At 37.3% G+C, this 26,122-nt stretch overlaps 1 protein-coding gene across 2 annotated transcripts; it reads left to right on the top strand.

Annotated features, from left to right (window-relative positions):
- Nucleotides 1–4,285: 4,285 nt before the first annotated feature.
- On the top strand, nucleotides 4,286–26,082 carry LOC101850141 (coiled-coil domain-containing protein 177). Of its 2 annotated transcripts, none has more exons than XM_013091531.2 (17): nucleotides 4,286–4,713; nucleotides 9,111–9,223; nucleotides 10,716–10,830; nucleotides 12,155–12,262; nucleotides 12,913–13,006; nucleotides 13,994–14,080; nucleotides 15,371–15,482; nucleotides 15,925–16,110; nucleotides 16,686–16,805; nucleotides 17,441–17,494; nucleotides 17,897–18,022; nucleotides 19,462–19,535; nucleotides 20,010–20,117; nucleotides 21,333–21,435; nucleotides 22,233–22,342; nucleotides 23,048–23,156; nucleotides 24,127–26,082. In XM_013091531.2, exons 1-17 carry the CDS (start codon nucleotides 4,704–4,706, stop codon nucleotides 24,298–24,300), a joined length of 1,803 nt encoding a protein of 600 aa, XP_012946985.1. In that variant the 5' UTR covers nucleotides 4,286–4,703; the 3' UTR covers nucleotides 24,301–26,082. The 2 variants fall into 2 exon arrangements, with proteins under 2 accessions (XP_012946985.1, XP_005092070.1); XM_005092013.3 differs by having other exon boundaries at nucleotides 4,294–4,713; nucleotides 15,371–15,488.
- Nucleotides 26,083–26,122: the final 40 nt, after the last annotated feature.

The following is a 26,122-nucleotide window of genomic DNA, read 5'->3' as shown; positions in this document are numbered from 1 at the left end:
AGGTCATCATCATCCAGTGTCAGATCTGTGACAGACATCGGCGATCATGATTTTCCATTCATTCCTTTGCTCGGATGCTCTCAGAAAAGCTACGTTTCTCTGATTTTTCCCTGTTACCCATTTGTTTAGGTTCCCTAAGTATGTTGTTCTGGGCCTACCCCTGCCTCGCTTGCCTTCAATTTTGCCAGTGAGAGCTAGATGTTCAAGACCCTTATGTCTATTCAAGTGTCCCAAAAACTGCATTTGTCGTTCCCTGATTGTTTTTAACATTGAGCGTCCCACGTGGGCTTCATCAAGCACTACCTCATTTGATTTCTTTTCCTTCCACGATACTCTTAGCAGTCTCCTAAGAAACCACATTTCTGTTGCCTCTATTTTATTTTCACTGTCTTTAGTGATTGTCCAGCATTCACAGCCATATATATAGAAGGGTTGACCAAACATAGCATTTCAGGACTTTCATTTTGGTGTTCATTGATATGTGTCTATTTTTCAGGATTGGGCTCATTTTATTGAAACTAGCCTAAGCCATTGCAGTTCTCCTTTTTATTTCTGCGTAAGATTTGGCATCAGATGTTATCATATATCCTAGATATTTAAACTGATGGACTTGTTTGATCTTTTCACCTTTGCTAATGAGATTACAACTAGGATTTGTTGCTTTTTTTTATATTACCATGCATTCTGGTTTTTTTACATTCAACAATAATCCTTTATGTTCACTTTCTTTTACAACAGTATCTAGAAGCATTTGAAGGTCCTTTTCGGAGCCTGCTATTAAAACCGTGTCATCTGCATACCTGATGTTATTAATATTTTTTCCATTAACTTTGAGGCCTGGACATTCTTCTATGTTTCTAAGTATTGTTTCACTGTACATGTTAAAGAGGTCTGGGTGACATAACACATCCTTGCCTCACTCCTCGCCTAATCTGTTTATATTCACTGTATTCTCCATTAATTCGTACAGCAGCGTTTTGGTCCCAGTACAAATTTCTGATAATTCTTAGATCTTTTCCATCTATGTCTAGCTTTTCCAGTATTTTAAATAGCTCATCATGTCTAACTTTATCGAACGCCTTTGAATAATCTAAGCATAAATACAGATCTTTCTGTGCTTCAATACATCTTTCCATTAACATTTGTAAAGTGAATATAGCATTTCTGGTGCCCTTGTCAGGAACAAAGCCGAATTGCGAAATAGGTAAATGAGAAAAAAAAAAATCTTCATCAAGAGCAATTATGTAGGCTACAGTGGAACTTGGATTCAACGAGCTCAGATTCAACGAGATGAGATAGATTTCCCGCTTTTCTTCTTCTTTAAAATCAATAAAAATAACCCGGATTCAACGAGCACTTTAAAAATCAGCGGGCTCGGATTCAACGAGGTCGCTTCCCCTGGGTGAACAGCCCTCACAGACATGGCTTCGCTCATTTTTCTCCCAGAACAAACTTTATCTATTCCCGGAAACCATCCATTGCACCTGCATCGTGAACCATTATTCACTTAGCCGATAGCGTATGACCAATCAGCGGCCTTTTCCCATACCAACACATGCATTGTTGGCACGCCCACATGTCTACTCTAGCATGTGTCGGGGTCGGATGGGCGGCCTGCACACGTGTGACTGTGTGTGCCTGTCGGTGGGGGGGGGGGGGGACTAGCAGTCCGGGCATTGAAATGAATTGTGCGCTGGTCTATGGAATCAAAAGTTGCCGTATGCTACACAGCAACACAACTTTGTGGTAAACAATCGAGATACATTTGAACGAATCGTTGTTTTTTTTTACACAGTGTAGCTCATAATATGCAGGCATTTCAGGCACTACTTGTGACTTCTCTTACATTACTTGCTCAGTGCCTGTAATTATCTACACAAAACTTCGTGTTTGCTATAAAACGAACACTCGGATTCAACAAGATTTTAGGTCAGGCCAGGCGACCTCATTGAATCCGAGTTCCACTGTACGAAGGGACAAGTTGCAGGTTGTACATGATGGCCAGCTTATTCAAGACAGCTTTGACATTAAGACTGGTGTGAGACAGGGATGTTTACTATCACCTTTCCTCTTTATATTGGCAGTCAATTGGCCGATGAAGGAGGGGGGGGGGGGGGTTCAGGGGGGAATGCCGCCCTGAATTTTACCATTGATGTTTTGCAGTAAGTTAGGTTACATCCCTGTTCTTTGTGTTGGTCATCAAGACTTCCAGATTTCTTCTCTGGATGTAAACAAATGGGTGGTGGACTTTAACGAACGGAACTACAAGATCACCCATTTTTCCGTCGCTACCCGGATTCGAACCCGGGACCTTTGAATGAGAGGCGAACATCTTTTCAAACCTTTGGCTAAGTCACGAGAGCCCCCTAGGAAGGACTTCCGTAACGAGCGACCACCTCATCAAACACAATAAAGAAGAGGCCTAGACCTAACCCTACCCCTACCCTTACCCCTACCCCAAGCCCTCAATTCTGCTCTGTCTCATAGTGGTCGCTCGACGGAAGTCCTCCCGCCCCCTAAAATACCTTGAAAACTAGAGATATCTTTAAACGTAACTATTCCTACATAATTTGGGGAAAAAAACATTTTACACAGAGGTAGATCTAGATCTAGGTACTAGATCTATAATCTAGATCTATATCTAGATTCTAGATCTAATCTAGAATCTTGATCAGTAAGAGTAAAAGATCAACTTAGCAAAAAGTCAACACAGCGGCTTCAACTTCAGTACAAGTGGAGTTGACACGACTAGAACTGTAGAGAGATCTAGATCTAGAACCAAATCCTAATCCCACCTTCTCCCGTTTCAAGACATGTAATTTTACTATGTTGTGTGTATCACAAGAAAGAGTAACTAAAAAGATCACCTGTTCTGCAAATACACAGCGCTGTTCAATAATGTGATTCTTCTATGTTTTCCTATCGGTGAAAATCGTTGCGGTTGACAGGGCAGTCTCCGATTTTGGGTTTACTTCGGACTCAACTTGTTGATCCCCTGCAGTTCCTGTGCCTTTTTGCTCTTTATAAATTTGTTGGAAAATAGGTTGCCAAATGTAGACTCCTCCAGCTACACCTAGTGCTATTGTCAGCAGGTATGCAGATAGGGGCATACGACGCCTGATTCTGATTCGCATGGCATTTGAGGTTGACCTTTTTGAGATACGACAACCGGCCTGACTGACTGCTGTACAACAAGGCTGCCAGTTTTTATAACGTCTGTCGGTTGAGAAAAATATACATGATGTATCTAGGGTTCTCCCAAGGAGGTTACTGGTTTTAATTAATATTCACTTTTTTCTTTACAGAATACACAGACAAACACACGCACAGACACGCACACACACACACACACACACACACACACACACGCTGCACAATATATGGGCCAGCAGGTGCAAGTATAACTGTCTTTATTCAACAGCATTGTTTAAAAAAAAAAAGTATTTCACACCATAATATACAGATCTACCGTCAGTAGGTTATATTTCTACTTTTACTAATCACATTTGAGCCTCTATAGGCTATGCTGTACTTGTATGCTTTCTATGATTCAGTGAATATTGTCAAACTTTTTTCTCATTGAGTTCTTTTCTATGTCAAAAGCAAGGTTATAACTTTTTTAATTCAATGAAGTACAGGGGGCTCTTGTGTGGTAAGGTGTTTGCATCTCATACAAAGGTCCCAGTGCAGGTTCAAAACCGGGTAGCGACAGAAAAATGTTCTTCGCTAAAATTGTCAACTTTCACCTCCTTTTATGCTACCTAGCAAGGTTCTGTCGTCTCCTTTAGTCTCCACTTTCTGCCCCACCCCGTTAGGCCTCTCCTTTAAAGCCCCCTCCTCTGTAATTGCTCCTGACTCTTTCTGTAGCCTTTCTACTATAACTACTCCTTGGCTCCTTCTTACTGCTGTCTTTCAGCCACACCCTTTATCTTCTGGTAGAAAAGATCTACACCTAGTCTTCTCGGACAATGGCGAAAAATCTCGGAGGTCCCGTGTTCAAGCTGCGAACGTTAAAGATCCTGTACTTTGGTGGTCTAAAATCGATAAGGTGGGCTTCGGCCGCCACCTGGGCAAAATATAAATTTCAAAATTTCCTACCAACTGAAAATGTTTGGTGAGTCCAGCGCGCTCATATAATATGCAGTTGCGAGTGCCGTAAAACACTTAAAAAAAAAAACTCACCAAAAATTGAACGCGACAGCTCTACAAATAAACACCTTTTTTTGGGTCAAAAGGGAAACTCGTGACAAATTGGCAACCCTAAATAGAAAACGAAAGCGGAAATAGACCAAGAGAAATTTACCTTTCAAAACACTTTGCAGTACAAAGTAAGTGAATTCGTGAATCCTCTTTGATATAAAAGAACAAGGCTGATTATCAATATTTTGACAGTTCAAATTAATTCCCATAAAATATAAAATACAGTGTTGTAAAATTATTACTAGCTCACTGGCCCTTCTTCTTATTTTTTCTTTCAGATGACTTGTGGATTTGGATGCCTTTTAGCTGATAATTCATTATTTAATTTTCTTTTCGTTTATTTTTCAGTATCCATACGAAACTTTTTAGACTACCTTTGTTGTACAATGGCGGTGCAAGGAAAATAGCGTCTCTTATCGATGTAGATCTAGTGTGCTAACCTCTATACACTGTTGAATCCAAGTAATATACGGCTTGATTAATGCAGTAAATTCGCAAAGAAGATGGAACCAGGTAATGATTTCCACTCATAGCAAGCCAAGATACTCCCTAGTATTTCATTTACAATTGTCTATTTGATTTTGAGTTTGAGCTGGCCCTGGGCTGGGCTTGCAGAACGAATCGTGTCACAGCTTGCGTTTCCTTTCCCAACCCCTGAAGTCTGGGGGACTTTTTCTTTGGAATCCCTTTTCTTTTGTGTGTGTCCTTTGGAAATGAATTTGATGGAGAAAATATTATGTTTTACTCATTTTGGTTTTTACTGCATTTGCATTCTAAGGAATGCTAAAGTCCTCAAGCATTATAAAGAAAATTTTAGGCTCAGGGAAAGACATGCCTGTCAAACAAGAGTATAATATAAAACCACACCTTTATTTGCCTCTACTAACAAGTTTATCTACTAGAGCTAGTACTTCACATACTTTCACAACAATTCATGAAGATTTAAGAATTTCCCATTTTTTGTCTCGAAAAAAAAATAAAAAAAATCTGTATATCATCTGTATCCGCTGACCTCCCGGGGTCATAAATCCCACCTGACAGCCGGGCCATGCATCGCTTCCTGGGCGATAGCGCTGTTAGCCGATTTTGGGTAGAAGTCTGTAATTTTCACTTGATTTAGACCCCTGTCAGTGTCCTCTCTTATCACTATCGGTGTGTGAGGTATCAAATGAAAGCCCAGACTCTCCCCAATAACCCGCATCCTTTACTTTGGTTCTAGTTCTAACCGTGATCACACACTGCCTCTGTACTTAACCCTACCTTGAAGTGCAAGTATTTCTCGGATTGCTACAAAGATCAGGATTTTTTCCCATTCGTGAAACGCAGATTGTTATCCTTTTTTTATCTGCCTTATCAAGAGTCAGTAAGGAGGTTTTATTTGTGAAAAAATTGTTTAGATTCACTGGAAAACTTAAGCAGGACGGCGAGTTTTGTTACTTCACCCTATAATATTTTCCCGGCCGCCGTGCTGCCCCGTGCGATATTCACCGGAGGTCCCGTTTTCACTTTCCCCCATTTTTTATCGACAAGTGTTAGGAGAGTCTGCTACAAGAGGGAAAATGGAACACTCCGGGAACTACGTCTTGCGGGTTTTAAAAAAACCCTGTGTAGAACATGCAGGGCCAGAAGTAAAAAAGTTAAGAAGGCAAACCAGAGCACATATTTTTGTGTAAGTTTAAAAATGACTTACTCGTATTCTATCGCGTAAACGTGGACACGGATAATGCAGACACACATCCCTGTGAAATGTGCTACAATTTACTGTGTACAGAGCATATACCACTCAAGGAAACAAGTGCGTGAAGCAACTCTATCTGCTGCGCAAAAAAGTATTGAAGAAAGTTAACACAGCTGGAGACCTAACCATAGTCGATCTCTGATAGGAAACCATTGTCACCAATACTTGAAGCGCCCAGTGTACACAAACATCACAAAACACATTTGCACACACACAGCAGCTCTTACATCTAACTAAAACATCATAGATGCAGCCCACGCAATCAGACAAATCTGATTTATTAAACAACAGCTATGCTGAAGTACACCACCTCATCTCTTACACATAAAATACAAGAAACATAGTTTTGACATTATATTAGAAAGAACGGCAGTTTGTGCATATTTGAAGCTATACAGACGACTATCTCCAAACGCAGTCACACCCAAACAACTCATATTAGAGCACCACTGTCTGCCTTCTATTTAGGGATATGGATTTAGCCTGGGTTTAATGGGCGAACAGGGTGGCGAACTTATAAATGCACTCCAGCATTGCAAAACTGGAGAAGAGGACAGTGGGAATTAAAGAAATGGAAACAGTTGAAAGCTGTTACTGAAGCCCACAGACCGCAAAATGCGTCCACTCTTAGTCAGCAGCTTTGAAAGGAAATAAAGAGGAAGACAACTAGCCTGTGACACTTTTGCAATTATTGTCATAAGTTCATGTACAGTCCATGCCGGCTTTAAGCACGGAATGGGAGAAAGCTTAAGAGTGCTTAAAGCCGAAGCGTGCTTAAGTGCGAAGTAGACATAATCCAGAGATTTTCATGTAGAAAATTCCACGTGCTATTTCCCTTTGTTTGTAAGTAGGCCTATAGCGGTCCCGCAAAAGTGTGCACTGTTATTTAGACACCCGCCATGGTAGTTTTTGTTCGCTTGTTTATTGTTTGTTTTTGTTTTGTGGTCGAATGGGAAATGAAAACTTAATTTAGACGGCCAGTCACGATACAGCACACTAGGCCTACTGTAACACACTGCCTGTGCGTACCACTGCCCGCTCTGCCACTCATACCACCGCCTTCATCCCAACTCCCACGTGATACACAATCAGGATTAATGGATAGCGAGGGTCGAAGGTGAAATCGCAGCCAGCCTCCCTTTCTCGTCTCCCCGACTCTCTTTATATTTTTTTTGGCCGTGTGTAGCTTTGCCCTAGGCCTAGGCTAGATGCCTTCCTCTCCGCCCGTGTGAGTGTGTGTGTGTGTCCATCACTTGCGTTCTTTGTGTTTCTCTTGACACACTACACTGCTGCGGTGTAGACTGTGTTCGAACTTCGATGGGTCATCATGAAAATATTGGCTGTCTTGTAAATGAAGCGTGCTTGAAGCCGAAGTTACCGTGCTTAAAGGGGTGTAATTTATATAGCAAAAATTCGGTAAGAGCCGTTTAGCGTACTTGAGTCCGAAACATGCTTAAGGCCGGCGTGCTTAAAGCCGGCACGGACTGTATTCATATGTTATGTGTTTGTGAATGTGAAAGCAGCTCTAGCTGTGAGGACACTAAGAGGAAACTCTTGTTTCATGGATCTTGTTAGCTGTGAACCTTCTACAAGTTCCATATTTGTGAAAACTGTGAGGAAAGAACGAAAAATCTCCCATTTAATTAATTTGACAGTAGTAAATCTTCTACAATTTCCCCATTTCTGAATGAATCAAACCAAAGTAAGTCAAAGTGTTTCTGAATGCTCAGCATGTCACTGATGTATAGCACTGACTATTTTAGAGATCTGGTGTACACATTTTAAAATATCATAAATTTAAAAAGTAGACCTATGAAACAATTTTCCCCATAGATGCCCTCAATTGCACCCATGTTTTAAAGGGTACCCTGTTAAGAATACTAATAAAAAGTTATTTGCTGCACAGTCCAAGAATGCCTCTATCTGTTGATAGTAATTTCACGTTGATTTGTTTATGGGAAAAGCCACAATGAAGCAATTAAACTGTATAAAAATTGTTAAGTCACAACAGTTCACTCGCAGAGCAAAGGTCAAAGTGACCTCCATGACCACCCGGGTGTGGCATGGTTAACCGGGTCAACTCCTCAGGTAACTAAGTGCTCCGCTTGGGAACAGCCATGGTTGCCTTTAGCACCAGGTAATTACAGTAAGAGAAAAGGAGACATTTATAAGGGTATTTCCATATCCATTTCTTATTGCCCCACCTTTCCTATTGCCCAGCTCTCCCCTTTATCTTGAGTTAAAATATAAAATGCAATTATAAATGCGTCGTACATGAGTATGGTGTCCATTGCTGGCTTAAGGATGTGGAAGGCCTCGGGCCCACTTAGAAGGGAGACCCCCTTTTCAACTACCCCTGCATACACCAGAGAGTAGTAATATAAATCCGAATATAAATAGGACATTTTTCGTTAGGATCCAAGTGCTCATGCTGAACAGGGGCTTCTGAATCAAGTCCTCTAATGTTATACACTATAAAAAAACACGAAGTGAAAATGAAATGCACATGTTGTTCTTTTTATTACCAAATCTATTTACACAGAGAAAATCAGTTAGAAATATTTAATTTTTCATTAAAAAGGATTTAGTAGGCCTATGTGTAGCCTATGTAGTAGGCCTATTTGACATGGAAATAAAATGTTCAAATCAGAGAATGAATGGAAAACATTACAGTCCAGACAATTTTCTTGATTTTCACTAAATAAAGTCACTGGTGATGTCGCTGAAGTTCAATTCACACAGTATATGTATCTCACTGACTCAATTCGATGCTACATATTTGTTGGGAGGCCCCCTTTAATTAGGTGAGGACCTGCCTGGATGGCCTCTTTTAAAGTACAGCAACAAAATGTTAGTATCATGTCAAGACCAGCAAAGATATTAAATAACTCTCATAAAATCATAGGCCTACATAGGTCTCTAGTAAAATTATGGTTATGATGTGTTTTGATCGGAACACTTAAACAATTAAAATGATTTAGACTAGAGAATCAGAATACACCATTTTCTTTTGTAAAAATGAATAGTTCATCACTACAACTCAAAGTACTTTATAATAATTTAGCAACTTGACTTTGAATTTAGCTAAAGTTTCTTTTAATGATATGGATGTACTTAATGAGTGCATAAAATCTTATAAAGCACACATTTTTGCACTCTTCTTTTTCATAAGAACTTGGGTTGCATATTGACCTGTACAATCTGGAGGATGTTAAATTTGAAGGGAGCAAGTATGTACTTACAAGCCCAAGGTCCCTGGAAGCATGTTCTAGACTCGACGTTAAGGTATGTACATTTTGATTTTTAAATGTTAAATGTTACAAGTGATATCTGACAAAGTGATGAGGACAGCATTGTATGGCTTGATGCCAAATGAAAGCTGTGTGGCACCACTCTGGATGAATATTTAAGGTCTCTCATAGCTTTCAACTATATTTTATTATGTCTTGCTATTATGGGCTATTTTGAATGGTAAATGTTTTTCATGATGACAGTGAAAGCTAAAATTTTGACACCTTTTCCATCCATTGCTTTTTATGGACTTCTCCTTTACAGCAATATCTATTATCTATTTGTGGTAGCCGAATTTTACTATTCAAAAGGCTTTTTAATGGCTGCATCGATCGACATGCGGTTTTAGCCAAAAGATTCTTTAAAATATTCTCTAGATCATGGCGCCCTTCGTTTTTTCAGTTTTGAGACAGTTTTGCTGCAAAAAGCTAAATTTCTTTATTTCGCCGATCGCTTTTGTAGGCCGACGCTTCCGTCTCTGTAGCCTACTTTTAGAAAATCCGCCTTCAAGTCGTACTTCCGTTCGATACTATCGCGCATTGTCGCGCAATACTGAGCACTATTTTAAGTGTACAACCCGTATTGATTTATTGGATCTAGCCTCATGTTTTCTTTTTTTACTTGGGGCTAAATTTGACTGTGATCCTTTCGTTTGATGCCCATCATCGCTTTTTCTGCACTCCTTTGTCAAATTCTTTTTCTTGCCACTGGGAACATGTTTTATCATTCTTCTTCGGAAACAGTAATTTTTGTCAGTAAGAATTTTAATTGTTTAATGCTGATGTCATATTTGTGAATGATCTAAGAATTTCATTCACACCTGACTCATAATTAAATTTTGTTCTGAGAGGGTAGTGGAATTTTTGATCAGCATATTTTGAGACTAGATCTAGTTCTTAAATGGACCCATTAAGGGAAAGATATTTTTGCAGAAATATGCACCCGATTTTTTAAATCTTTATAAAATAAGAAGTGTTTAATATGTGCAAAAGTAATCCATATTTCGGCACACTTACTTCTTTGCCATGACTGATGGATATTTGAAGTGGCAAAAATGCCTGCTTCTTATATTATGGTATGAATCTTTTCTTTATTTATCAAGGAGTCATAAGGATAAAATGTAATAATGTTAAGGGACCTTCCAAAGTCAAAAGAATTAGTTTTCATATTCTACCTATAATTTAGCAGCGTTTTTTTCTTGTGTTGAAGCTGTCCTTTGTAGACTTCTTTTAAAGAATGAATTTAAAGAAATACTTTTGCTAGTGGGTATTTGTAGCCTATGTGATGAGTTCCTTTTTTTTCTTTTCAGTGTTACTATTTTCCCAATCTATGGCCAAATGTATCATTCTGACAGACCAGCTAGAATCACAGCTCAAGGACATTCATGCTCTAACACTACAGCTAAAATTCTTTCTAAAAATATTTTCTATCACATGACTTATTTTATTGCTGTTTCATGATTGTTTCTTTTATTTTGGTTCGATAGCCAATTGAACTTCTGTACAAGCCTTTGTCAGAGTTCCAAGAGGAGTTGCTACCTCAAGATATACCCCTGAGGACAATCTATACTCTGTATGATGAAAGTGAAGAGATTCGACAAAGTAAGCTTTTCTTAGGTTTTTTTAAATGTTGTTTTGGGGCATTTAGTTTTTCTGTTTATTTTATATGTGAGGCATTGTGGTGAAATCAGGTACTCGTCTAAATAATAGAATCAAAGAAACTGTTGTCTTGCTGTTCAGCAATTTTTTTTCAAATTTTTTTTTTTTGGCTCCTCACCTTTTATGTCCATTTTACAATACAAATCTGTGTGGAGTTTACTGTAAAAAGATTGATCCGCAGCGTAAAAATGGTAAATTTGCAGTTTTTAAGGACACTCAAGCTTTGGAAGTTACCAAACTTTGGCGATCATTTCTTTGTTAATTTTACCTCTGACACCAGGCTACCCCCACTTCCTTCAATCGCAAATATCTCAGCTTCTCTTCAGGATGAATGTTTTTTGTTTTTTTCACCAAAAGCAAGACAAATGAATAAGCCTTAAGATGATGTATACCAATAACCCTGCCATATGCCCAAAAATGAAGGAGAGCCTAATTTTACCGTGTCACGACACTTATGATTTAAAAGGGAGGAAAATAAAGAAAGGCTTGTGGTTTTGTAGATTGTGGATGTTTTATGCTTCTGTGGACAATGTTTAGAACATTTTGGGAGCGCGCTCCATGCTGGAGCACCCCTCGAGCACTTCTCATGCAATGAAGAGATTGTCACACCTGCACCACCCTGACCAACCGCACTTCTCAGGGCTCACATGGATGGGATAACAGCTACCCCTCCCTGAAAAACCCTCAAAACTAAACAAAACAACAAACAAACCCAAACAACGAACAAACCAAAAAACAAAAAAACTGTACCCCTTCCCCTTTCCTCTCCCTGCAGTATGGGGTAAGTCTCAGAGCAGATGGAACCAAACTTGGGAGTTTTGTGTCAAATTATGCCAAGAGTGCAAAGCACTTTCTGTCCCAGACAGGTAAAAGCACTCTGAAGGGAAAGAATTTGTCTTTCCGTTTCCAGGTTGAGCTGGTTTTCATCTTAGATGAATTGTAGAGCAATTTTTCGAACGATAGGAGGTGGGGATAACTGTTGACAGGTTTTTTTTATGCAATCTGTTGTCTGTCAAAGTCATCTGTTTTTGCCATAATGAGCATTGATGACTCTCAGGAGTTTTCTTTGATGTTTACTTTCTCTTTGTTTTTGTCCAACTTCTTATCAGTTTGGAAAATAGAACTTGTATTTATAAATTGTAAAGTGTAACTGGGCGATTACAGCTGGCACATTCTTATTCAACATTGTGTTTTCATTTGGTTTGTTGTGTAGGTTTTTGTCTGTTATACAGTGTAATAATGATAGAGGTTTTCCTTTCTTTTTCAGAAAAACTAAGGTTGTGTCGGGAGGAACGAAAGAGAATTCTTGAAAGTGAGCTCAAAAAGGAGTCCACACTATCCAGGGATATAAAATTGTCTACTCTACCCAGTGAAGGTACCAAATTTATTCATCCTTTTAAGCGAGTTTTGTATTTCTGATGAACAGCAGTGGAAGACCCTGAATGAAATTTGTTTTTTCTTGTACAAATGCCATCTAATTAAAAGATCCTTCTTTTTCTGTACCTTTTAGCAGTATTTTGTGCTGAACAGAATCAAATGGGAAATTGTTCTTTTCTCACTTTTGTTATGACAAATGGGTTTTTGTATTTGGGGGAGAGCTTGACAGGTTTTCCAATTACAAAATGGGTTGCATTCCAAATGATTCTGATTTGTGAAGTTTGGAACAAAAATATGACCTGGAGAAAATGTAAGCCTCGAGCCCATATCTATGTACATTCAGCTATGATATATTCGAGCTTCTGAATTACTTGATTGACTTTCAGCTTTTCTTACTTGGAATGTTTGCGTTTTATAGATTTTGTAGGTTGCTGGTTGTCTCATGTTTGTACCTTGTTTTTGAAAAATGATTTTGTCAGCATAACTGAAAAATTTCGTACAGAATAAAGGATATTTTTTAGCTTTGGGTTATTGTTATGCTGAATTTCAACACACTTTCTTTCGCTCTGTTTGTATTGTAATAATTTCTGAATTGCCAAAGAAATACTCTTTTGAACTTTATACATGTCTGTGTCTAATGTCTCACAGATGCCCTTGCTAAACAAAAGAAGCAGAAAAGTGCCTTATCACCAACTAAAGCTGTTGGATTCAGAAGTTCATATGCCAGTAGAATTCTAAAAAAGTAAGTTTTTTGTACTGATTATCTTTATATTTTCTATTCTCATTGTTTGAGTGCACTTTCACCATTTGTTGATTTAATGCACAGCGGAATACTCACTCAGTTTCTCTGACTAAACAAGTCAGCATGCTAGTGAAAATGATAATGGTAATAATAATAATAATAATAATAGTAATAGTAATAGTAATAGTAATAGTAATATATAATAATAATAATAATACTAATAATAGCAAAAAGAAGAAGAATGATTATAGTAATAATAATAATGGAGTGTATTTTCATTGAGATTTTGAAGTACATGGCCATTTTTCCTGCTTAAAAGGGCCCCTGCCTTCAGGCAGCCATGTTTCAATTTTGAAGGTACTCTGTTTAAAAAAAATGTATTTTGCCCAGGTGGTGGCGAAAGCTTACTTTTATCGATTTTAGGATGACTAAGGGATCTTTTATATAATGAGCGCAACTTGTAAACAGGGCAGGGCCTCTGAGATTTTTCGTCATTATTTGAGAAGACTAGGTCTACGATCTTACCTACCCTAAGATCAGGGGTGTAGATGAAAGACAGCAGTAAGAAGGATGAAGCAGTACATTTAGAAAAAAGTAAGTATTTAGGGAGAGAGGGGCCTGGAGGTGGGGGAATAGGCAGGAGTGTGGGGGGCTGGTGGAGGGTTGGGGTAGAAAGTGGGTGGAGATGAAAGCCGATGACAGAACATGTCTAGTGAGCAGGAATAGAGGTGAAAAGAAAAAAAATCCTAGAGTTTAAAAATTTTGAACTGGGGACCTATTGAATGAGAGGCAAATACTGTACCTCTAGACCACGAGAGCCCCTGAGAGTGCGCCTAACATTTTAAAGTAAAAATTATGTGAACCTTAACTTGCCCCCAGAAACAAATCGGGTTGTTCATAAGTGCTATTTCTTTTTTAGAAATGCCCCACATTCTTTGGCTCAGTTGCAACTTATTTAACTGATCTAAACATAAATGTATTCCGCAGATCTGCAGACAGAGAGAGCACTAAACTGCACAGAGAACTCGTGTCAAAAAAAGAGAAAAATCCTCCTCGGGCTAGGTCAACGATAAGGTAGGTTCAATACCTTGTATGTGTGAGAGATAAACACCTACAATTCCAAAAGTTTCATCTTGGCTGACTGATATTGAGTGGCCAGATAGAAAGCATCACAGAATTTGAGACATTGGATAAACAGGGTGATAAAAACAAATGACTGTACTGCCAACAGGACTTTTGATAGGATGTCCCCACTGTATGACAGGCTCTAGGCTCTGAAGAAATAGGGGTGGTGTCTTTTCTTTACTCTCCCAATGTCTACTGTCCTGTGCTCTTTTGTGCAGATCCACTTATCAAGCGCTCCAGTGAAACAAAAAACAACAAATCAGTCTTCAATAGTACTTTTTATGTTTTCAACCCATTTATTACTAGGCTAGTGAGTTGCTTGTTTCAGAAGGTCTGGGAGAGGCAGTACAGGTATTGGGTATAAAGTGTTTATATAAAGAAAGATTATAGATGGTCTGTGGACGTGAGCGGATAGAGCTGGAAATTGTCTTTAACTATACGTATATGAAATTAACCAGGAAGAATTGTATTGTAAGCATCGAGGTTCGTGTAACAGAGGAATATGGTACATCGATGAGACCTGCTTCATTGTCCAATCAGAGAGCCTGAGAGAGTTTGAGGCCGGTCGGTAAAGAGTGAAGGGTTTGAGAATATTAGTATGCAACAATGCAACAGCAAGAACAGATTGAGAATCATTGGTTTGACAGCAGCGCTAGTAACACACAGCAAAGAGAGTACTTTTGAGTGATACGATCAGGACAATTTGGATTTCCCTACTTACACCTCACCCTCTGTTTTGCACCTGATGCGCTGCGCTGCCTACCGTGTAATCCTCTTTTATTTCCTTCCTGGTCTGTACAAGAAAAAAAAAAAAAAAAAAAAAATTTCGAACTCTCACGAGGACTGCTTCAAAGATTCCCCCACCTTGGCATGTGTACTCATGGCATCTTGGTGTACTTATGTAACATTACTCATAACTCTCAGAGGTGAATAAAAAAGCTGATTCTAATTGCAAGGCGGTGTGGTGAAATCAGGCGCTCGTCAAAATAATGAAATTTAAAATAATAGCTTGAGAAGTCACCAAACTTTGACAGACATTTTCTCTCTAATTTTATCTCTCAAAAATTGACAACGACCTCCTTCAATTGCAAATATTTTAACTTCAATTCAAGATAGTCGGGTACTTTTTTGTCAAATGCAAAAAAATGAACAAGTCTTAAGATGATATCAATAACTCTATATGTCCAAAAACTGACGAGGGCTTGATTCCACCTTGTCGCTACTTAATTTTTTTCTTAGGACAAGACCACAGTCTGCAGACAGAAGAAGACCTCAGAGATGTGCCCCTTCTGTCACTAAAGGCTCTCGAGTCAGAGTCCGGAGTGGGTCTGCACCTAATGCTCGATTGCCTGTGAGGGTAAGAAAATATTGGACATTTAAAAAAAATATTATTCATGGTTTTCTGTAAATTTTGCCTCTTTCTTTCTTTGCATTGAGATGAATAATCTATCTCTTTTTCTCTTTTAACAAATCTTTTAAGGTGGTATTTTTACACCTCCTTTGACTCGGTTTAGTCTTTTTCTCTCCTTGAGGTGCAATTACAGCCAACTGAAAAGAATGGATAGACAATTTGCTGGCAAAGGGGATCCTGCTGAAACCTGTTTTGGACTATTTCCTTTATTCTTTGTATTGATCTATAGCTGTATGTATCTTATATAACAGTCCAGATTAATGTCATATGTATCTTTGTATCATTTGACTTTACACTCTTTATCAATTCTTATAAGTTGAACACCTACATAACTAAAAATTTTCATCGTTAAGTATTAAGCCATACATGTCTTTCCTTTAAGGATCAGAAGATTTTAAAACTCATGAAAGATCGGCGTGATGAAGAACGGAAGGATCTTCAGGCTAGCACTGAGGCACGTCGTCTTTGGGAAGATCAGAAGAAAAGAGAGGAGGCCTTACGAACCATTGCTGAGAACAAGAGACGGCAGCTCCTGGCTGAAGAAAACAGGATCAGGGACAGGAGGAAGGTTAGTAGTTTGTTTACCTATTTTTTACTTTTAGAGCTTTATATTCGTATGTAATTGTTATTGATCTTGTTATTGATCATGTGCAGGTTTTCTCTGATAAAGTTGTTGAGAAGAAGCATACTATTCCGGGCTTTATCAACATTAATTTTGCTTAAACAAGTGATTTGCTAACCCTTATTTGACAACCTTTAAGCGGTAGTCTTCTTGTTTCATAATCGAAAAAGAAACTGACATAAAGAAATTCCTAGAACACACCCTTCTCAGATTCTTTTGGTCAATGATCATTAGCTGTGATATATGTATTCATTTTTGTTAGTGATGAAATGTATGTTATCAGAAAATGAAAATAAAGTGGAAGGAAAAAATGCAAACAGAGAGAAAAATGACATAATGACCAACTCAAAATGGATTGAAGTTCTTTATTTATTGTAGATTGGTGATGATAATTTAGATAATAATTTAGATCTTTATATGACTAGTAAATGCTTGTGAAAAGGCATTGAATGAAATTCAAAATATGAAATTGTTATGAAATTCTGCTTGTTATTTAACTTAAGAGAATTTTTACTCTACAGTTTGAAGAAAAAGAAAGAATTATTCAAGCAGAGGAAGAGGAAAGAGAACTGAAAAGACTTGCTGTCAAAGATTCACAGCTGAATGCAGAGATAGCTCTCATGAATCAGCTTCGAATGAAGGTAATTTGGTCTTTTGCTAAGAGATCAATGTTTGGGTAGGTTGCCATGCATATCAAATTTATTTCCAAATGGCAAATTTTCTGTCCTTTTATTTGGAACGTGATGTTGAATCATTAACTTAAGCTTCAGAAAAGCTGTTCCTGATGATTTTCTTTTACATAGATAATGTTCCCTTTTAATTCTGAGCTTGTGTTGCTCTGTGAATCAATAGTCCAGTTGACCAGCTGAGCAAAGACAGAACCCTTGTAATCCTGCTGTATGAGGACCACCTTTATAAATGATATTATTTTACTTTGAAGTTTGTACAGTTGCTCAGAAACAAATCTGTTTTTTTTTCCTTACCCAAAGTGGACTTCCAACTATCTTATCTTAACTGTATCAAAATAGGTAAACCATCTCCTTGAATTGTTTTTGTGGGAGTGCTAGACTTTTAAGTCCCTCATTTAATAGCACACTACTGCAGTAACCTTGGTTTTATCTACAGTTTATGGCTCATGGAGAGCTAGATAAATCAGATTCCTCTCCTGAAAGGGGTGTTAGATCAAGCCATATCCAGCTTCGTTGTTTTTTAAAGCCCATTTTCTATGCAGCTGAAGATTTCTCACTGTTGTTGATTTTGTTTGTCCCAATAACAGGAGTTACAGCTGTCGGATAAAATACAAAAAGAGACAGCTAAAGCTGAAATTCATGTAAGTAAATTTTAACATTTTTCTTTTCCATTCCCCATTCACAATATGATCTGCTTCCTTATCTACCAAATTCTCTTGTAGTGAAGGCATGTAAACTATTATTGTTGGTGTATTTTTTACTGAGATGTATCGCATGCAAACCAGACTGGTTCTGACAGGCTGGTGCAAAACAACCTACCTAAATATTCTTACTTGTTTTGATAAGAACGTTTAGTAAATTTACATTTACATTATAACACCCTGAAAGGGACAAATGAATTTCATGAACCCCCCAAATCTCACAAGGGTTGGGTTAGAGCTTAAAGTGACCTCTTTCCACTATTTGTGTCCAGCAAAGTATTTGTATGCCAAAACAAAAAAATAGGGAAAACAAATAAAAGAAACGGAATATCTCTCTTTCAGGAGCTGAACTTGAAAGCAAAAGAGAAAGAAGATGAAGAAATAAGACAGCTCCTCCTTGCGAAGCAGATAACAGATGTGAACAGCGCTACAGAGCGCAAGGATGTGAGACTGCATCAAGAAAGTTTGGTATGATGTGAACTGCATTATGTGAATATTGTTCCTGTAGTTTGAAAAATCAAAGTTATAAATATTGTCAGCCAGCTGTTCAGGTGTACTAGGCCCCATATTTTTAAAATGTGTTTTTTTCATAGCTGTTTCAAAATCCATGGTATTAGTTTTATGTGCTCAAAAAATATTTTGTTGAAATTCAAATTCTAAATGTTGAAAAATAAAAAAGAAAAGATCCATAATGCAGGTACAATTGTTAAAAGAATGAAACAGTTTTTTTCTCTCCTAAAAATTTTGCTTCTTGCTCCTAATTCGAAGTTACAAATGAACAATAAAATACACAGTAGAGTCCACTTAAATTTAAATCTGTGTGACCTCTGGTTTTTCTTTGGCTAAGCCGGTTTTTTTGTCTATCGGGATTGCTCTAATAGCAATGACTGTTGACAGCGTAGAGTTGGGAATACCATACTTGCAGAGAATTTCACTTTTTAAAAGTTTTTCTCATTTACTTCTTTCAGTAACTGCAATTTGAACTGCAGGCTGTTTGCCATTTGCTCTCTCTCTTTAACATTGTCATCTAGCTGAATCTGTCAAACAGTCACACAGAGCAGACTAAAGAGATCAGGACACTGTATATCACACTGTGCTATACTCTATGCTAGGCTAGAGAAATGAGAAAGCCCAATGCCATGTGCTTGTGTGTAGGGCCTATGTGAACTAGTTTCACAGAGACAGTAGGCCAAGACCAAACAAATGTCAGGTGACAGATATACATTCATTATCTTTGCGTTATTAAAACTAAGCCTATATAGGCCTACACAGTGCATATGTCTACTGATGTGTGTGATAAATGTGAGCAAACGGTACACTGGTGATGCTTCTCTCTGGTTCACAATTGACACAGTTCCATTCTAGTATTCTAGTATCTCTGTCTCTTGTTTTATTATCTTGAAGCGTGTAAGACTTGTTGGTTTCAGTTGCTCGAGGGTAGCTAGTTATGTAGATGACATGAACCTTGAAGTTCTTTTCTGTTCTAAAATGGGAATATTTTGGCTCATGGATAGTTTTCCTACAAAGACGAAGAAGAAAATAATTGGGGATTCTATTTTTTTTGGATTTACCACTGTTTTTGGATTGCCTGTGTCCAGTTTAAATGGTCTCCACTGCATATTCTGGTAGACTATTTTGACCTCTTCCTCACCTTTCTCTCTAAAATAACTTAATGCATCTATGTGCTCATGTGTAGTTATTTAGTGTGTGTGTGTGTGTGTGTGTGTGTGTGTGTGTGTGTGTGTGTGTGTGTGTGTGTGTGTGTGTGTGTGTGTGTAGTAGTAGGAAACAGGATGCATGTGATAAATGGTTTGTCATATTCTCACAATAATTTAAAGTTACATTTTGTTTCAAATAAAATATTCAGTTTCATTTTCATATTCTGCTTACCACTATATTGTCCTCAGAAAAAGTTTTTGGACAACAGGCAAGAAAGAGAACTGCATGAAAAGAGGAAACATTTTATTGAAAATCAAGAAAGGTATGTTGTTTTTCGTTGAATTTCTAAAAAAACTGTGACATCTGAAAGTAAGAGATACATGATGTCGGTTTCTGTAATGGACAATATTTGTAGTTTCAGATGATGTTATTTAGATTGGTCAGTGGCATATTTTTTGGAGAATATGAAACTACTAGAAATTAGTAAATTTCATTGCCAAGTAAATATGATTTAAATGGAACCAGTAAAAGTTACAGATTTAGTAACATCAAGCTAAACCTATTCTCTGATCTCGTAGCAAATCATGATTCTTATAGGATGAGATATTCATAATGCTTTGTGTTGTTCAAACTACTTTTAAACGATGTTTTATAGAAGTTGAAATACAAAGCACCCTCTCGACTATAGCCTTTCCAGGTTAATTAAGATGTACTGATGGTGCAGCGAGTAAATTAAATATGATGTGAACCTAAACTTTCATTGGTGTAATTAAGATTTAAACAAACATATCAACAGACAAAATCAAGCTGTGATGCAATCGTCTATGGCAAGCAGACTCAATCAGGCTGAGAGCAATTTGTCTGTGGTCTTAGAGCAGAGGAACAAACAGCTTGAGGAGCAACGGTTTGTGCATTTGTTCTCTTGTTAATTAAAAAATTATTTTCTGTCCTTGAAGAAAGAAAGGAAGGCCTAAAATTATATTTGAAGGAGGGCCTTAGTGGATTCCAACTTAAAGGAGATGGGTCATGGCTAGACAGGGGGGAAGACTATAGCCCAGGACAGAAGAATCTGGAAACTCTTGTTGGTGATTTATACTCTGGTACAGGGTGAGAGACACTCCTGCTGCTGATGTCCTGAGAAGATTCCATTTTCTTAGCTCTTTATCTCTGGCAAGCCACCCCCAGTAACTCGTGGTTGGAACCGCTGTGCCGGTGAGCCGCTGGCAGCAGCTCAGGTGCATTCATTCATGACGACTTTGACGTCAAATTACTTTTAGGCAATTGCAGAAAACAGGTCCATTTTACCAGGAGTTCATGCATTACATTAAAAGCTATCAAAATAGGTTCACTTGATCTGATTTAATTTCCCACTTGATGATGTTTTTGTCATTTTTAGATTTAGTACCAAAAAGGACCCCGGCGTAGTGTGTTAACCCTCTCGGAGATAAAGAGTTAAACTCTTTGTCCGTTTCTGATTGCTGAGACTCTAAAATCTATAACGCACACTGAACATGAAACCAACTTATCTGTTCAATGACACTGGTGCTGAAAGTTGTGATAATGAAGCCCTTTTTCTCATGAAAAGCCACAACTCAGTGGTACATATTGTTTTTTTTATTGTGCTTTATCATTGTACCTCCACACTTTTTCTGTGTACATAAACAGAGAAAGTCGAATACAAATAATATATATCTTGTATTGAGTTAGGTATAGCATTATCGAATTTGAGAGAAAAGTTGTTAATGGAAATTCTGTTTTGGAATAGAGGTATCGATATCATATGATTAGACGTAATGCATTTTGCTCTGGTGAACGCTACTTCCTGTGATTGCTATATTAATAAAAATATTAATATCATTTTTTTTAGAACAGGATGCTATAACTAATTTTTAAAAATTGAAAATGGCTTTTGGGGATATTAGTAGATTTGAAGAAATAGACATGCAAAGGTATATTTACTGCATAGATCAATGTGCTTTGATTAATTTGGCTAAGTCAGTGTTTTAATTAGTATTTCTTAAGATTTCATTGCATACAAGTCCTCCTGGAACCACACAGCTGTTACGTGTGGACATTTTGATCTTATGGTCTAATCTATTAATTGTTTTGAAATTATCAGTCGGGCAGAACAGGAAAAATTGCATCGTGCCCGCAAAGCTCACAGAAGGATGGAAGCTGAAATGGATGCCTGGAGACATGGGCTTTTGGAACACAAGAAAATGGTAAGAGAAGCAATAATGTCTGTGGAAGTGGACACTCTTCTGACTCTTCCCATTTTTAAAATTTACTCTTTCTGTACCAAACACCGATTTTTCAGTGCCTTTCTCCACACAGTTTGATTATGTGTTGATAAATCATGACCCATAAAGAGTCAACTTTCACATGTCTAAAGGGGATGTCATACTTCAGTATGGCTCCAGGAGTGGGTTCAGTTATCTCAGCTAAGTTGCATGACCAACAGATTTGATCATGGATGTTTTTGGTTTATATATGTTCACATGATCAAACTATTGAGTGTCTTACACTGATTGTGACTCTACAGGCAGACTTTCATCATATGAATCTTGACATTAAACTCTAAAAGTAAAAGCTAATTCTAAGATGTAATTTACAATTTATCCAAACCATTTTATTATCTTTGTTAAAGAATTACTCTTTTTCCTTCCAGCATTAGCTATAGGTTTTCTCATTGTTTTCTTTTGTAGCTTTTCTGTTTGGCACCATCTTTTTTTGGATTATTTGTTGAAAAAAACAAAAAAACTGCTGACATTTCAGGTTCTTTGATGTTCCTTTAGATGACAATAATTTCTATTTGAAGGATGTAATCAATGGCCATATCTTAAGAAAATCTTTCTTTGGTACCAAAACAATTACAGATAGGGTTGTCAAATGTCAGAATCCATCTATATTCATTATTTCTATGTTCCATGTGCTTATGTCAGCCATGCTGTATAAGTGGCTTACCTTTCTATGTGTTGTTTTAAAGCAGCTTTTCTCCTTGATATCTCTTATCTTACAGATGGAAAGCAGAGCCTCTGAAGTAGTGAATAAAAGCTTGGAACTCAAGTCCTGGCAAGTTAAGAAAGACAGAATGAACAGACAGACGGAGCAAAAACGAAATATTTCAAAGTAGGAATTCTTGCTGCTCATTTTTTTTATAAACCATGTTTTCTTTTCATTGCTTTCACTACACTGTAAATCACAAGTAAAATATTACAGGAATGACAAGAAACCTTGTATTCCAGTACCAGGTTCTCACATGTCAGCTCAATCTATAAGTTTGGTACTGAGGCATGGCAAAATTTGAATTCTGTGTATCTTTGCTCGGTATCAAGCTATATCATGTCGCACTTTCAAACTTTTCACTTTTGAAGAATTAAGTTTATGTACACACCCTAACACACTATCAAGCACGCAACCACACACACACACACACACACACACACATACACACACACACACACAACCCCCCCCCCCCCACACACACACACCTATTACCTTCCTCTTGCACTCAAACACACACACACACACACACACACACACACACACACACGCACACACACACAAGCACTTACCGACACATATACACTCTCATTGATATATAATATATATATATACAGTTGAATGTTAACACAACAAGTACTCCTTGTAGGAGAATATACAATATCAGTTCAGTTGTTTTACAAATATTATTTTAAGTATACGTGTTTGCTCAACTGAAATCACATTTTCAAATTCTTAAAGCACAGGTCTCGTTGCTGCCAATGCAATATGAACAGTTTCTTTCTTTTATTTCATAATCAAAATGTCCTTTTTCTTGTATGCTTACTTCAGAATTCACAAAGAAGTAGAGAGATGGCGCAGTGATTTAGAAAAATCTCTTTGTGAAAGAGACAGGAAAGTGGAAGATCTTTTGGAAGAGAAGGAGCGTACAATTTCAGAGGTAGGTACAGTTTTTCTAAAGGATTAAAATAATTTGTGTTCAGTGGATTGAGATTTGCTGTTTAATTGGATACCTTGTTTCAGAATATCTTATGTGCTCATGTGATAACAAATCATTTACTTTAGTGTTTCTGTTATGTTAACCCCTTTGTTACCTTATGATGTACTTGGTAAATCACGAAAATGCATAATTTTTAGCTTTGTGCTTATCATGGACTTCACAGAATTTCAAGAAACTTACTACTCCTGGTTGCCTATATGAAGATATATACCTCATGCTAGTCATCTGGAAGCCACAAGCACATTGTGGATTCCTATTCAGGAATAAAAAAACTTGCGTAACAGTATCAAATTTGCTAGTATTAATTTGCTGCTAGACTTGCAATCGATTGATAAACAAACAACTGCTTGCTCTCACCAAAGTGACTTTAAAAAGGCAGAAAATTTCGCTTTTTCACCTAGATTTGCAAGCTATTTAACATTATGAGTTAGATGGGGGGGGGAATATAGGGAATGGCAGAAGTGAAAGAAGTGACAGGAAATTTGTACTGACATTAGATCGGTAGGCAGGAGATTAAAAAAACCCAACACAAATATAGACCTGAACAGAAAGTGCATCCAGCAAGGAATTTGCTCAATATGGTGGCTGGCCATTACATTACTGAACCGACTGATAGCAAGTTAGTGTAGGGGCTTCCCCTGTAGAACAGTTCCGCTTAATAACTATAGAAGACAATAAAAAGCAAGACAGAAGCATGTACTATGTCCAGGCCACAGTCCATGTGAATTACAAAATCACTAATAATATTTTCTACTCTAAGCTTCCCGTGTGACAATTGTTTCTCCACATTTGATCAACAACCAGCAAAGGTGACAGCTGTCCCAGTTGGTCTAAAACTAGAAGCTTTTTGAGAAACTGTCAAAACTCTTTTTCCCACTATTGTTTTCTTCATTGTAACTCTTGTCTTCAGACCAGGGCGATGGCACAGATAAGTCAGACCATGCGGGATGACATCAAAGAGAGGTACGTATCTGACACCTTTGACAAGAAGGCCTTGGAAGCCCAACTGTATGCAAATCTCTACAGTAGCCACAGATCCCGAAGTCCTTCACTGAAGAATCGATCGAGCATTAAGATATGCTAATAGATTGCATATTTATTAATCAATATTCATGTATCTCTTTCATTTTGTTTCCTAGATTGGTCAGGTACCTTTTAATTTTTGTAGTTTGAAGTATCGCTTTGGGACCAATTTAACTTATTTTGGTTTTTCGTTAACTCAGTTTGTTCATAAAGTCATGCTTGTGTCTCAAGGGTGCCCTGTAGGCCTTAAGCTTTAATATTTTCTGTCTGTCTTTGTTCAGTCTTATCATTAGCATAATATGCCTTCGTTCAAGCACTGTGTAAAGTTGTTTTTTTCTTAATGCTCTCCTTTTATGTTTATATATAAATTTTATAAACTTTTTAAAACTTTGTTGTAAACTTTTGTTTGTGTGCACTTGAGTATGAATTGCTGACAGACATTATACATAACAATGTGAACAAATGAAATTGTAATTTTTAGAAAGTCAGAGTCCTGTTGTGGAAAGCTTGTGATGCAATTAATCTATGTCAATTTATGTTGTACTTTGTACTCTCAGTGATTTTTTTACAGTTTATAGCTGGAGTCTCCTTTTATTCTGTGCAATGGTAGACAGTCAGTTCACACTTTGTTCTTTTAATTTTTTTTAAACGAATAACTATTAAACACAAGAATACTTTCATACACTTTTGATGCACAACACCTTGCCATGCACTTGCTTTATTTTGTTTTGTTTTTTTAAATTCCTTGAGTTTTAGATACTTCCTATCATGCACTTATATTTCCTATCATACATTTGGGTTTAAATTTCATACAATTTCACTTTTCATATACTCTTACATTGAGAGTGAAAGTCGAGAGTGCTTGATCCTTCTGAACTTTATGTCATCATTTATCAAGGACTATTCAAGTGATAAGAGCACCAATCATTATTTTTCCAATGTAGTACATATTTGAAAAAGAAGAATCCACATCAATTTTGAAGGTTTCTGTGTTAACAATAAATTTGGTTCTTTGTTTGATTGAAGTTTTAAATTTGCCATGATTATGATGATATCAAAATCAGTTGAACTTGACATACTAGAGTGTCTAAGCTGTGCTGATAAAAAGTGATTTATATGCATCTGTTGCGATGCGGTTACGAATTTGGAATCAGCTTGGTATATATGACCCCTGTATTATTGTGTGAATATTTGAGCCCATTCTCAGTTTCTCTTATAATGTGATTTAGAATGGGCTTGGATTGGGGGGTAGCTGAACATCAGGATGTGGTGACGTCGAGGAAAGAGCACCATTTTTTTTGCTTAATCCATTACTTTGTAAAGTACATTCGGCCTTTCTTGGTCACAAGTCAGATCGTTGTGTATAAAGAGACTATTCCTGCCTCTTTGTTTTGGGAAACTTCTTTGTCATGTTTTGCTTTTTTGTTTATTTTTAGAAATAAGAAATCACGAAAAAAAACTAAAAGTGTGTTTCTGGACATTGTTTTCAGTAACAGGCATCTACATGACTGTCTCTTTTCATTTTTGAGAAACAACAATGATCCTTTTTATTTTGAAATGTAACTTCAAGTCAGTCGTGTCTGTTTCCATGGATATCAAAGGATCCGTGGATATGAAACTTGTGGATATGAAACTTGATGAATAGTGTTTCCTCAACACGCCCGCAACCCAACAAATTTAGAATGGAATTTGTCAATGATTAAAAAAACTGGCCTTGTTCTTGTCCCCAATTCTCAATGTTCATTAGCATTCAACAGCTACCAGGGATATTCTACCACTGTTTTTACACTGTTATGTGTCAACCTGCTGTGATGTAATGAATAAAATTAGCTTGCATTATTAATTCAGTGTTTTCCTATTCTGCGATTTGCTGCTGTAGTTAA

Source organism: Aplysia californica, unplaced genomic scaffold (assembly GCF_000002075.1).
Source record: "Aplysia californica isolate F4 #8 unplaced genomic scaffold, AplCal3.0 scaffold00039, whole genome shotgun sequence".
In the NCBI taxonomy this organism is placed as follows: Eukaryota; Metazoa; Mollusca; class Gastropoda; order Aplysiida; family Aplysiidae; genus Aplysia; species Aplysia californica.
This window is presented reverse-complemented; position numbering and strand designations above follow the sequence as displayed.